General features: G+C 42.8%; 1 protein-coding gene across 1 annotated transcript in view; it reads left to right on the plus strand.

The window, feature by feature from the left end:
- Positions 1-12,180, plus strand: part of sbf2 (SET binding factor 2) — a 108,928-nt gene that overhangs the window by 70,451 nt on the left and 26,297 nt on the right. The window contains exons 18-21 of the mRNA XM_085378896.1: positions 6,369-6,539; positions 6,838-7,109; positions 8,128-8,300; positions 8,570-8,643. Of these exons, the coding sequence (XP_085235022.1) occupies positions 6,369-6,539; positions 6,838-7,109; positions 8,128-8,300; positions 8,570-8,643 (690 nt within the window). The remainder of the gene's footprint in view (positions 1-6,368; positions 6,540-6,837; positions 7,110-8,127; positions 8,301-8,569; positions 8,644-12,180) is intronic.

The following is a 12,180-nucleotide window of genomic DNA, read 5'->3' on the forward strand; positions in this document are numbered from 1 at the left end:
CAAGAGCATGTCATTTATCTTGTCCTGAGTAATACTGCTTTAGTAAGCCTTCTGCAGGACTTTCCATAATTGTGTAATAAAGCTGTGATGAATGCTCACCTAAAAGGCACCTATTGTATAAATGAGAGGCTTCAGTCCCAATAAACCACACATTTAGATGGTAAATGGTCTGTATTTGTATAGCGCTTTTCTAGTCCCTAAGGACCCCAAAGCACTTTACACAACCAGTCATCCACCCATTCACACACACATTCACACACTGGTGATGGCAAGCCACATTGTAGCCACAGCCGAAGTTTGATTTGTTGCAATAAAGTGTAACAGTCCAGTACCATTGTTGCATGAGAAAAGGTTTTCCAAGTTTCCAAATAATTTCCATTGTAACAGTCTTGAAAGAGTCTCCTAAGCAGGAATTTTTGCAATTTTGATATAAAATGATTCAAAGATAAATGAGTTTCTATTTTTTGTTTTCATTTAAGTCAGAGTCTAAGCACACTTTAATCAATGATGCACATTTCTCACTGTGGGGAAAAAACTTTTCCTTTTGCACTACAAGCCAAACTTTGGGTAAAAATTATCCCTCCTCTGTTCAGACAGTGCACTTTAAAGACTGTTAGTTCAAGGTTAGGAGTCAGACATTGGTCAAGTTCCTGTTTGATATTCTTGACCAGACTTTGGCAGGCTCACAGTGTGTTCATGCTTACAGTGGCACTGTCCCCACGGCCTTCGAGTCTCCAGGTCGGGTAATGTGGGAAGCTTTCTCTCTCTCTCGCGCTCTCTCTCTCTCGCTTTCGCTCTCAGCTCATGTCCCTGAAGCTGCTGGATAGAGACCGTGTTTATTCTTATGGCTGGCCATATAATTCACACTAAAACCCTATGTTATTGACCCAAATTCTCTATTAAGTTGTTTTGCTTTCCCCTCAGCTTATCCCTCCCCTGAATGTTTTGCTCACACTAAAACGGTGTAAATATTACAGAATGTCTAGTCTAAATCATGCATGTCATTTGGCCTGTGCAGGTAAATTTTATTTAAATGCCTCGCAGCCTTTGGACAGCGGCCCATTTGTTAAAGGCGAGGTCTTCTCTTATGCATTGTCTAGTGAGATGTGGGTTTATCAGGAGATGAACGGGTGTCATTGATGCATGGAAGTGTTATTCTGCCCTTTTACTGCCCCACCTGATCCCTTTCTCCTGACATTTGAATGTGTCGCCAGATTAAATGCCTCCGCGTGGGGGAAAATGCAGATTGAATGCAGCAGCCGTTTGAAAACCCAAACACAAGACTGGATGACTTGCACAACAAGAGCACTTGACTGTTAGCATTCTTTCATCCAGAGTTTATGCCTGGAGGCATTTGGCAGCTCGTTCTGTCAAACTGCTCTCCACTTTGTCCCCACAAGGAAGATGACGTACTCCGTGACCCCTGACTATCTCCAAAATGCCTCACCGTATCTGTGTTTTCATTTTTCTTTTGGAACATTTATGTTACTTGTACATTGTGTTTTTGCACAGTTGTGGATGCCACGATAGGCATGTTTATTAGTATGACTGTCGGCATGTGTTTCTTTGTTTGTTTGACTTGAATACGCTATTTGAAGGCAGGCTTTTAGACGCTTCACGACTTTAGTAGCTCTCCTCGCAATGCGCGCACTCGTGCAAGAATTGCAAAAGTCGGAGATGGATTGTGTTCGGGTCAAGCGTGCATTCTCACTCAAGGCTGCTCCAGAAATGATGATTGTTTTTATATCAAAAGTTCAGGAATGCTATGAATTCTTCCAAAGCCCGTAAATAATGTTGCTGCCCCGAAGCTGACGACGTATCAGATATAGCAGTCTGCATGCAAGTGCGTCCTCCCTTCAGCGACAACATTCACCATCTCAGAGACAGCGGACATGCATAACGCTGCATGGCTGAGGCGGTTATCAATCATATTATGAACCTCTGGATAAAATCAGAGTTCAAAGTGGGATTCTAAATCCTGATAGCCTAATTACTGTGACTTGTGCACGGCTTTTTCTCCTTTCTGTCTCCCCTTGTGTTTTTTTATTTTGTTTTTTTCAGCTTGTTTTTACCAAGCCCTGCATTCCTCCTCTTCACCGATCACACAGCCAGATGGGGCTAATAGTGGTATGCTCCCTCCTTCCCTTCATCTTTGCTTCCTTCTATTCTTTCCTCCTCCCTTTCCTTTCTTTTCTCCTTCCCTTTTCCCTTCCTCCTTGCACATCTGTCTGGTGCTTTACAAATGAGTAAGAGCCAACCTGGGTCGAAATGACCTACAAAACTCCTGATAAGTCAAGAAAGTACAGCCACTAACAAATCGCACACACTCGGACCCTCCTACACAAACTACACACTCCCTCGCAGCATCTCTTGCAAGACACTGACAAAGGCTAGCACACAGTACCATCTAGGGGGCTGCTATTCTGTTCCTATTTGTCAGTATTTATTTATAGCTGTGATCAATTTAGCTCTGCGGAAACAGTTTATCTACACGTGTTCTCATAATGACATCCTAATGTTGTCTACAAGTATGTCTTCCGGCAGCTTGCATTTAAGCGTCAGGTGAAATCTGTGTCTAGTACGAGTGGTTTAAATGGAAGGAGAGGTAAACTGTGTGTCATAGTGCTGAGGCATCATTTAGGAACAGTTGATGGCAAGGCCCTGCAGGAGGAGCTGTTACAAATGGAAAATACAAGGATTGGACCCCCTTTTGCCTTCAAAACAGAGAGTTTGGTCCATATTAAACTGTTTGACAACATCAAACATTTGCTGAAGATTTGTCAACTGCACATCCATGATGTGAATCTCCTGTTCCACCCCAGTCCAAAGTCACTCTATTGGAGTACAGTGTCATGTTCAGGAAATTAGTTTGAGATCATTTGAACTTTGTGGCATCACAAGATGGTACGCTGTGGTCATAAAGGGATGGATAAGTGTGGCAAGAAAATATACCTGACAACATGACACCAGCAGCAGCCTTAAACCATTGTTTACGTCCATAAACAAGCCTGGTTCTGCCGGAAGTTTCTTCCTGTTAAAAGAGCGTTTTTCCTTCCCACTGTCGCCAAAGCGCTTGTTCATAGGGGGTGATATGACTGTTGGGTTTTTCTCCGTATGTATTATTGTAGGGTCTACCTTACAATATAAAGCGCCGTGAGGTGACTGCTGTTGTGATTTGGGACTGTATAAATAAAACTGAATTGAATTGAACTGAATAACATGCCATGTACCAGCAGAAATTAAGTCTCATCAGACATCAATCTTCTGTTTTGGTAGCCTCAGTTTCCCGTTCTTAGGTGATGATGGTGCATTGGTTTTATACTTCTGTTGCCCGTCTGCTTGTTGTTCATTCAGAGATGCTCTTACCTTAGTTTTAACAGGTGAATTACTTGACGTTACTCTTGTGTTTCTGTCAGCTCGAGGCAGTCTGACCTCAAGTTGGCAGACTGACTCCAGACATTTACTAGTAAACACTAGTGATAGTTGTGTGGGAAATTCTCAGTTCATCAGCAGTTCAGCAAAGTCATTTAATTCACCTTTGTGCCCATTTCTGATCCTCCATCTGAACCTCAGCATGTCGTCTTGACCATGCCTACAGGCCTCAGTGTTTATTTTTATGCCATGAGATTGACTAATTTAGATATTTGAGTTAACAGCAGTTGAACAGGTGGAATGACGTGGTCAGTGAGTGTATATCTTAATATCATATCAGTTCTTTCATTGCATGGTATATCCTGCCTCTTTAATCTGTGGGGCTGAAGGTACCTGTGGAGACACAAAGAAATGCCCCAACCAGTGCGGGATCTGCACTACCACTGCAGAGCTGCACTATATAACTGCAGTATTCATGGTTTGAGTCAATGTAAAATGATGCACCTAAAACATTAAATAAAGGGTAAAAAGCTACAACAACAACAGCTGACCTTTAGTAACCTACACTGTTATTTCACATTCTTGTTCTAAATTGTGATCATTTGAATCTGTCTTGGCCTCTGTCATCAGCCAGCAGGATGTTATTGCTTCTTATTTTAAACACCTTGAAAACTCATGAAAATCTGCTGCGCTCAGCAGAGTCATGTTTCCCAAAAAAGCGGTTTCATTTGGATAATCTAATATTAGACGAGCGGAGGAGGGCTCGGCTTCGGTTGTGTGTCAACATGTCAGAATGATTCTTTCTTTCAAGAGGTTTAACCTACACATTTTTTAAACAGTAAGACATATCTGCCAGCTCTTCTTCAATTACATGTGTTATTAAGGCGGAAAAACACATTTGTCTGAATTATGAAGAAAAACCGCTGACCTGTTAACACCCATAAACCGCTAACAAGACACAGCTCCAGAAAGACTTGCGTTATCAGTGCTATGTGCTTGCAGCTGCGGGCATTAGCTCCCAGCTCTCCTGGCTTCTGGCTTCTGGCCCATTTCACTGGGAATAAAACTGTTTTGGTTCTGTCTGTTATAATTACAGTAACCCCCACCTCCAAAGTTCTCATCCTTCAAAGGCAAACTATAAAGTGATAATAGAAACCACCGTGTTGTGTCCGGCTCAGGGGGAGGGTTCAGAAGCTAATCTAATAAAAGCCTTCAGCCTTACATATGGCTGTCAGACTTTGAAGGGAGGTGGACGGTTGTGGGCGGTTGGTTTGTGATGATAATTTAATGGCACGGCGTGCTTGTATTTGGATCGTGTTGTTCGTGGCGTGATTGATTTATTTTTTTGCTTCCCCACCACTTCCAGCGTGGTTAAACATGTGTTATTACAGTACAGTGTGCAGCAACGTTCATGTCTTGTGCTGAGGACGGTACAGTATGTTCAGAATCTGTTTTTGTAAGCAGCAGGTGATTCACTGCTTGGGCTACACTAGTGAAAAACAACAACACTGTTTTTCACTAGTGTAGGCACAAGAACGTGTGCTGCTTCATCAGTAGGAGTTGTTATCTGTTTAAGAAGTTATATCTCCAATAATGCATGCAGGATATTTTAGCTCAGGCTGGGGGAGCGTTTGTCATAACTTTTGCACTGTCCACTTCCTGCTGTGACAAAACAAATTTCCCAAGTGTGGGACTAATAAAGGTTATCTTATCTTATCTTATCTTATTTATCTTCAGGAGAACAAAAAGAGAAACGTTTAGGCTCTAGACCTGAGTCCAATGTGTATTTTCATGGCTTGATAATTGTGTTTATGCAGTAAGAAGTCTTGAACCACACAAAATTATAATGATTTATTGAAACCTGTTTAAACATACTTTGAAAAAACAGTAAATCAGGCAAAAACAGAGTCTGTACAGTTCTAACAAGCACGAAAGAATCACCAGCTTTATGCTTGAACACAGCCTGAACTCTTAGGTAAACTTTTTTTGTAATTTCTTTAGTAGTGGCCTTCAGGAATACATCGCCAGATTTATTGAAAGACATTTAAAGCTCTTCTTTGGATGTTTGCTGCCTTTTTTAAATTCCATTCTCTCTCAAAATGATCCCTCACTGCTGCGGTAATGATGAGATCTCCATTCTGGGGAGACCACACCATGACTGATGGTGTTCACTTGAGCGTTTATTTCTATCTAGGTTTGCTTTTACACCATTGTCTGTGTGTTTGGAATCATTGTTCGATTGAAAATTGAAGGTGTTCTTCAATTCTTCTGAAAAATACTGAAAAAGCAGCCAGTGTCCAAAGAAAAGTTTTGATAGCTTTTCAGAAAGCTGGGGAACTATTGCTCAAGAGCACTTTACAAATTCCAAGAAAGTCTGCCTCTTTAGGGTTGATTCAAGACTTTTGCCGAGTACCGCAGATGATTTGCGTCCCCGCTTTGATTTCCATCAGAATTTAAAATGAAGTTGTGTGCCTTTGTTTGGCTGTGGAGCCACATGCTCCAGTGTGTTTGTCCTCACGGGGGGTGAAAAAGGATTTGATTGACTTTGTCAGGTTTTTAGTTGATACATGAATTCAATTTTATGAAAACAGGAAATGCAGTTGCTGTCCTAACATATATTTAATTGTAAACAATGAGACTGTCATTCGTTGTTTTTAAGCCCGACAGTCAAACATCTGGTGAGTGTCTTTTACTGTCGGAGCTGACATAAACTTTTTTTTTCTATCCTTTTTTTGTTTGTTTTAGGTTGTTTTTTATGTTTTTACTCCATCAGTCAGTCATTTAATAACCCCCAAGATTTAAATTCACGAGGGCTCTTTTCTCTTTCTACACAAGATCGCGTGTCTACACAAACATGCAGTGTCGGTCACAAATCCAGTGAAAAATCAGCCCCACATAGAAAACTAACCACCAAACAGCCTGCTGTGTAATCTTGCTTCTTTTCTCTTTTTTTGTCCACATTGTCCTCACTGTGTGATCTCCGTTTTGCCTTGTAGAAGTTGGCTCCGGGAGTGAACCAGTTTGCCTACACCTGCATACAGGACCATCCCATCTGGACCAACCAGCAGTTCTGGGAAGCCACTTTCTACAGCGAAGTACAGAGCCAGATCCGAGCCCTTTATCTTAACACCCCGGAGGAAAAGGGGGGCGTCACCGCCACGTTAAAGGTAAAACAGGGATAGGAGGGACTGTTGCACATTTTGTAACAATTTTAAGTCTATTAAACTAAAAATCAGAGTGAGAAAATAATTTTATTATAATTTATTACTAATATGTAGTTTTCAAGCAAATATCCGAATATAAATGCAAAATAATGCTTTTCAAAGCAATCTTGGTTTTAAGTAGCTCAACAAACCATGACATTTGGCTTCTTTAGCAAAGTTACATTCAAAGACAGTATGAATGTCAAAACAAGTTTTTGAGCAGGCTGTTAAGATGTTTATTTTCTGCTTCTACCTCCTTTAGGATGCCGGTGCCGTGCCTGCAGCGGACCGAGATGAAGAGCAGACAGCCATGGACCTAGCAGCAGAGCAGCTGCGTTTATGGCCCAGTCTGAGCAAAGACAAGCAGCAGGAGCTCGTGAAGAACGAGGAGAGCACCGTGTTCAGCCAGGCCATCCACTACGCGAGCCTCATGGTTTACCTGCTGGTGCCTTTGGACAGCAGCAAGAACAAGCTGCTGCGCAACACCCCTGCAACTGACTGGGAGAGCGGCAGTAACAGCATTGTGACAAACAGGTCAGGAGAGCGGTTTAACATCTTAAACCCGACTGCAACCTTTTTAATGTTTTTTGGCTTGTTCTGCATTTGCAAGGTAGAGCGATTAGTCTTATCTGGAAGGAAACTTCCATGTTGGGTTTCATGATTTGGGAGTATCTGTGCTTCTCTTAATAAGGTGATGATAAGCATGTGGGTGGATGTGGCAGAGCTTGCGGTCTACATGATACCTTCCTATTTAGCCAAATGGATCGCAGCTCCCCTTCTGTTTCCGGACCACATCCATCCTGTGGGCTCACATCGCTACTGCACGAAACAAGTGTGCGGCTCATTTACTTCTGCTGGAAACTTTAAAACCATCAGGTTGTCTTATACTGGAGCTACGCTGTACTCACCCAAACCAAACAAATTAAGAGTGGGAGTGATTTCCTATGTTCTATACCAACTGTGGAGACAATTAAACAGGGGAAGATCCCCTCCTTAAATGTCTTGCCCTGAAAACCGAAGGGTATTCATGTAGATTTTCTTGTTGTCATTTCTTGTTTAACTGAAGGTCAGGAGGATGTAGCTTTTTGCAGTTTTTTATATTTTGTTCCTAATTGCACAAGAACACAATGTCGCTATTTTATAATGTGTTTTGTTTCTATTTATAATAAGATGAGAGAAAAGCTGCAGCCAAGAATGTATTTATGTGGAAAAGTTCTTTCAATTTCTTTTGCTTTCACCCCAGACATGTTTGCTTCCCACAGAGGACATTTGGATTTCATCACTTAGTATTTGTGCATCCAAAAGGAAAGTTGCATCAGTTTCTCATGTGAAACATTCTCCTTGGATAATAGAGTCTGAGCCAGCGATCCAGGCATCAGCACTCAGCTCATGCCAGGCTGCAAATCACTCTCACCTTCACTGCTCTTTAGCACAGTGCATGTTTAAATCCATGTCTGTCAGCACACAACTCTCACATCTAGGATCAGATCTCCTCCTGGGCATGGTGGCTTGAGCTTTCTCATTTTCATTGTGTCATCGTGTGTGTTTGCAGCATTGCTGGCAGTGTGGCAGAGAGCTTTGATACTGAAAGTGGGTTTGAGGACTCGGAAAACAGCGACGTCGCCAACTCTGTGGTTCGGTTTGTGGCCCGCTTCATCGATAAGGTGTGCACAGAGAGCGGCGTGACACAGGAGCACATTAAGAGCCTGCACAGCATGATCCCAGGTACAGCACTAACTGTATTTATTCACTCTCTGTCACCACCCTGATTCCCTCAGCTGTATTCAGAGTAAAACCTTCGATTTGTGTTTTCTCAGCTCAGGCCAACAGCAACAGAGGCCTGTGAGCTCATTAAACTCCTGGCATGTCAAAACCTGTAAATACACATCCTGATAGAAAGCACACACATGCGTGCGTGCGTGTGTGTGTGTGTGTGTGTGTGTGTGTGTGTGTGTGTGTACACGTGGTAACTGACCCCAGCTTCTGACCTACAGGCATTGTAGCTATGCAGATTGAGGCGCTGGAGGCGGTTCACCGCGAGAGCAGGAGGTTACCTCCTATTCAGAAGGTGAGTGCTGTTTCTCACTAAGCTGCTGGGACTCTATGCTACATAGACCCAGCAGCTGTATATACAGTATTTATGCAGCTACATTCACATGAAAAAGTCTTCAAATGATTAAAACTAAATACACTTTTACTGCCTCCATAGGAATTAGGAGGGTAAACAGCAGCCAGATGCTGCTAATCAAATGCACTTGATTAATTGATCATCAGCAGTTGATTCAGACAAAGCAATGCTCAGAGAGAGTGCAAAAGACCCAAGAGCTACAGCTCACACTGTGCAGGCCTTAGTTAGCACATTCAAAGTTAATGACAGTACAATTAGGGGGGAAAACTGATCAAGTAGTTTCCAGGAGAAAGCCTAGAGTCATCTGTCTAATAGCCAAGCCTTAGATCAATTGGGGCAGACCTTTTTTTTAGATCCATTTCATTCCATTTATAATAATAACCTATAGAGAACTTGACCCATATTATTGCAAGTTACTACAAATGGGTGAGGAGTCCACTGGTAACACACTTAAAAATTCGCTTTCATAGTTTGTTAATTTAAGTTTTCATCACATACTTATCATCTAACAACAGGCGCAAGCTAAAAGTTATATTCCAAAAGAACTCGTTGAACAGGCAAATATGAAAAAGCAGATCACATCTGAGGCATCTGGTTCTATGTCATAGACTGTATTTAAAAGATGGGTATAGCCTTCCTTAAATCCTGCAGTTTCACCACTGGCCAGCAGGGGGTGAATCTTTTGATTGCAAAATAAAATCAAATTGTACAAAAGTCTATCGACTGCTACTTGTTTAAGACCTCAGTAAACACTTTCCTGATGGCGTGTCTGGTTTCTTAGTGAGCTCTGCCCCGCCATGGTTAATAGCTGACGTCACTATGGCTGTAGCTCAGGAGGTAGAGGAGGTCATCTACTGATCGGAAGGTTGGTGGTTTGATCCCTGGCTCCCCCGCTCTGCATGCCAAATATCCTTGAGCAAGATACTAACCCCATGTTGCTTTCCGATGCATCCATCAGGGTATGAATGTGCGTGAATGTTAGCTAGAAAGCGCTTAAAAGCATAGAAGAAAGTGCTTGTGTGAATGGGTGAGAGAATCAGTCCATTTACCATTTACTGTGGCGATGGTTATATTTTATATATATACTCTATGCTTTATTGATAACTGAGAAAAATAAATCTGGATTACTTGACATAATGCTTCCATCCATCCAGTCCATTGTCCTCCTCCGCTTATCTAAATCGGGGTTACAGAGGGGAGCATGCTATAGCTGAAACAGGATGAAAGGTCTTCAGTCTGTGCAGAGCTAACACAGACAACCACAGACTAATTTTAAACACTGTATTCTTCTGCACTGTTGACTTAATGAAGACTTTTACTCATGTCTCTTAGTTTAGTCCACGTGCTCAGTTTGGTCTGGTTTGCTGCAACTCTGCATCCAGCTAATGTCATCCAGTGTTTTCCAGATATCATCACGCTTTCATATTTTACCACTTAGTCTTTTGGACCTCGCTCTACCACACGCCTGCCAGCTTTTGATAAATCACACAATTATACATGCATTAAAACATTATGCCAATGCTGCTTAGGGAGCAACCTGGACACAGCGGAGAGCTGTCTGTCTGCTGCAGCTTTTGGTTAGCTACTCACATGTTTATGTGTCGGATAAGGCTTCCATCTTGGGCTGCGAGCATCATGCCAAAACATGCTGAAAGTGTGTAAACAACACCGACTCTGGCTTTGTGACAAGTCTGAATAGTAGTAATGGCAGCAATAACCCTAAAGAAGGAAAGCAGTGCATGCTTTTAAGGTGCAGCAACAATAAGCAGCCGAGCTTGCAGCAGTAATGAGGTGCAGAGGGACTTTCTTCTTGGTCTCGCTGTTCATTCGAGGACAAGAAGCTATTATCTCCTGGCTGGAGCTTCGTTCCCACAGGTCAGCTGTGGCCTTAATGGGAAATGTTGTGAATGATCTAACGTCCCTCCTCGTGCACATTTGTGACAATGGAACAACTGAGTGTTTCTGCTGACTGTGGAGGCCAGAAGGAGCCGAAGCAGCGCAGGGTGCAGACCTGACTGTTGACTTACAGTGGGGCAAAAAAGTATTTAGTCAGCCACCGATTGTGCAAGTTCCCCCACCTAAAATGATGACAGAGGTCAGTAATTTGCACCAGAGGTAGACTTCAACTGTGAGAGACAGAATGTGAAAAAAAAATCCATGAATCCACATGGTAGGATTTGTAAAGAATTTATTCGTAAATCAGGGTGGAAAATAAGTATTTGGTCAATAACAAAAATACAACTCAATACTTTGTAACATAACCTTTGTTGGCAATAACAGAGGTCAAACGTTTACTATAGGTCTTTACCAGGTTTGCACACACAGTAGCTGGTATTTTGACCCATTCCTCCATGCAGATCTTCTCGAGAGCAGTGATGTTTTGGGGCTGTCGCCGAGCAACACGGACTTTCAACTCCCGCCACAGATTTTCTATGGGGTTGAGGTCTGGAGACTGGCTAGGCCACTCCAGGACTTTCAAATGCTTCTTACGGAGCCACTCCTTTGTTGCCCGGGCGGTGTGTTTTGGATCATTGTCATGTTGGAAGACCCAGCCTCGTTTCATCTTCAAAGTTCTCACTGATGGAAGGAGGTTTTGGCTCAAAATCTCACGATACATGGCCCCATTCATTCTGTCCTTAACACGGATCAGTCGTCCTGTCCCCTTGGCAGAAAAACAGCCCCATAGCATGATGTTTCCACCCCCATGCTTCACAGTAGGTATGGTGTTCTTGGGATGCAACTCAGTATTCTTCTTCCTCCAAACACGACGAGTTGAGTTTATACCAAAAAGTTCTACTTTGGTTTCATCTGACCACATGACATTCTCCCAATCCTCTGCTGTATCATCCATGTGCTCTCTGGCAAACTTCAGACGGGCCTGGACATGCACTGGCTTCAGCAGCGGAACACGTCTGGCACTGCGGGATTTGATTCCCTGCCGTTGTAGTGTGTTACTGATGGTGACCTTTGTTACTTTGGTCCCAGCTCTCTGCAGGTCATTCACCAGGTCCCCCCGTGTGGTTCTGGGATCTTTGCTCACCGTTGTCATGATCATTTTGACCCCACGGGATGAGATCTTGCGTGGAGCCCCAGATCGAGGGAGATTATCAGTGGTCTTGTATGTCTTCCATTTTCTGATGATTGTTCCCACAGTTGATTTTTTCACACCAAGCTGCTTGCCTATTGTAGATTCACTCTTCCCAGTCTGGTGCAGGTCTACAATACTTTTCCTGGTGTCCTTCGAAAGCTCTTTGGTCTTGGCCATGGCGGAGTTTGGAGTCTGACTGTTTGAGGCTGTGGACAGGTGTCTTTTATACAGATGATGAGTTCAAACAGGTGCCATTCATACAGGTAACGAGTGGGGGACAGAAAAGCTTCTTACAGAAGACGTTACAGGTCTGTGAGAGCCAGAGATTTTCCTTGTTTGAGGTGACCAAATACTTATTTTCCACCCTAATTTACGAATAAATTCTTTAC

This window comes from Diplotaxodon limnothrissa, linkage group LG1, assembly GCF_057381915.1.
Source record: "Diplotaxodon limnothrissa isolate DT_005_m linkage group LG1, D_limnothrissa_male_GT1.1, whole genome shotgun sequence".
Taxonomy (NCBI): Eukaryota; Metazoa; Chordata; class Actinopteri; order Cichliformes; family Cichlidae; genus Diplotaxodon; species Diplotaxodon limnothrissa.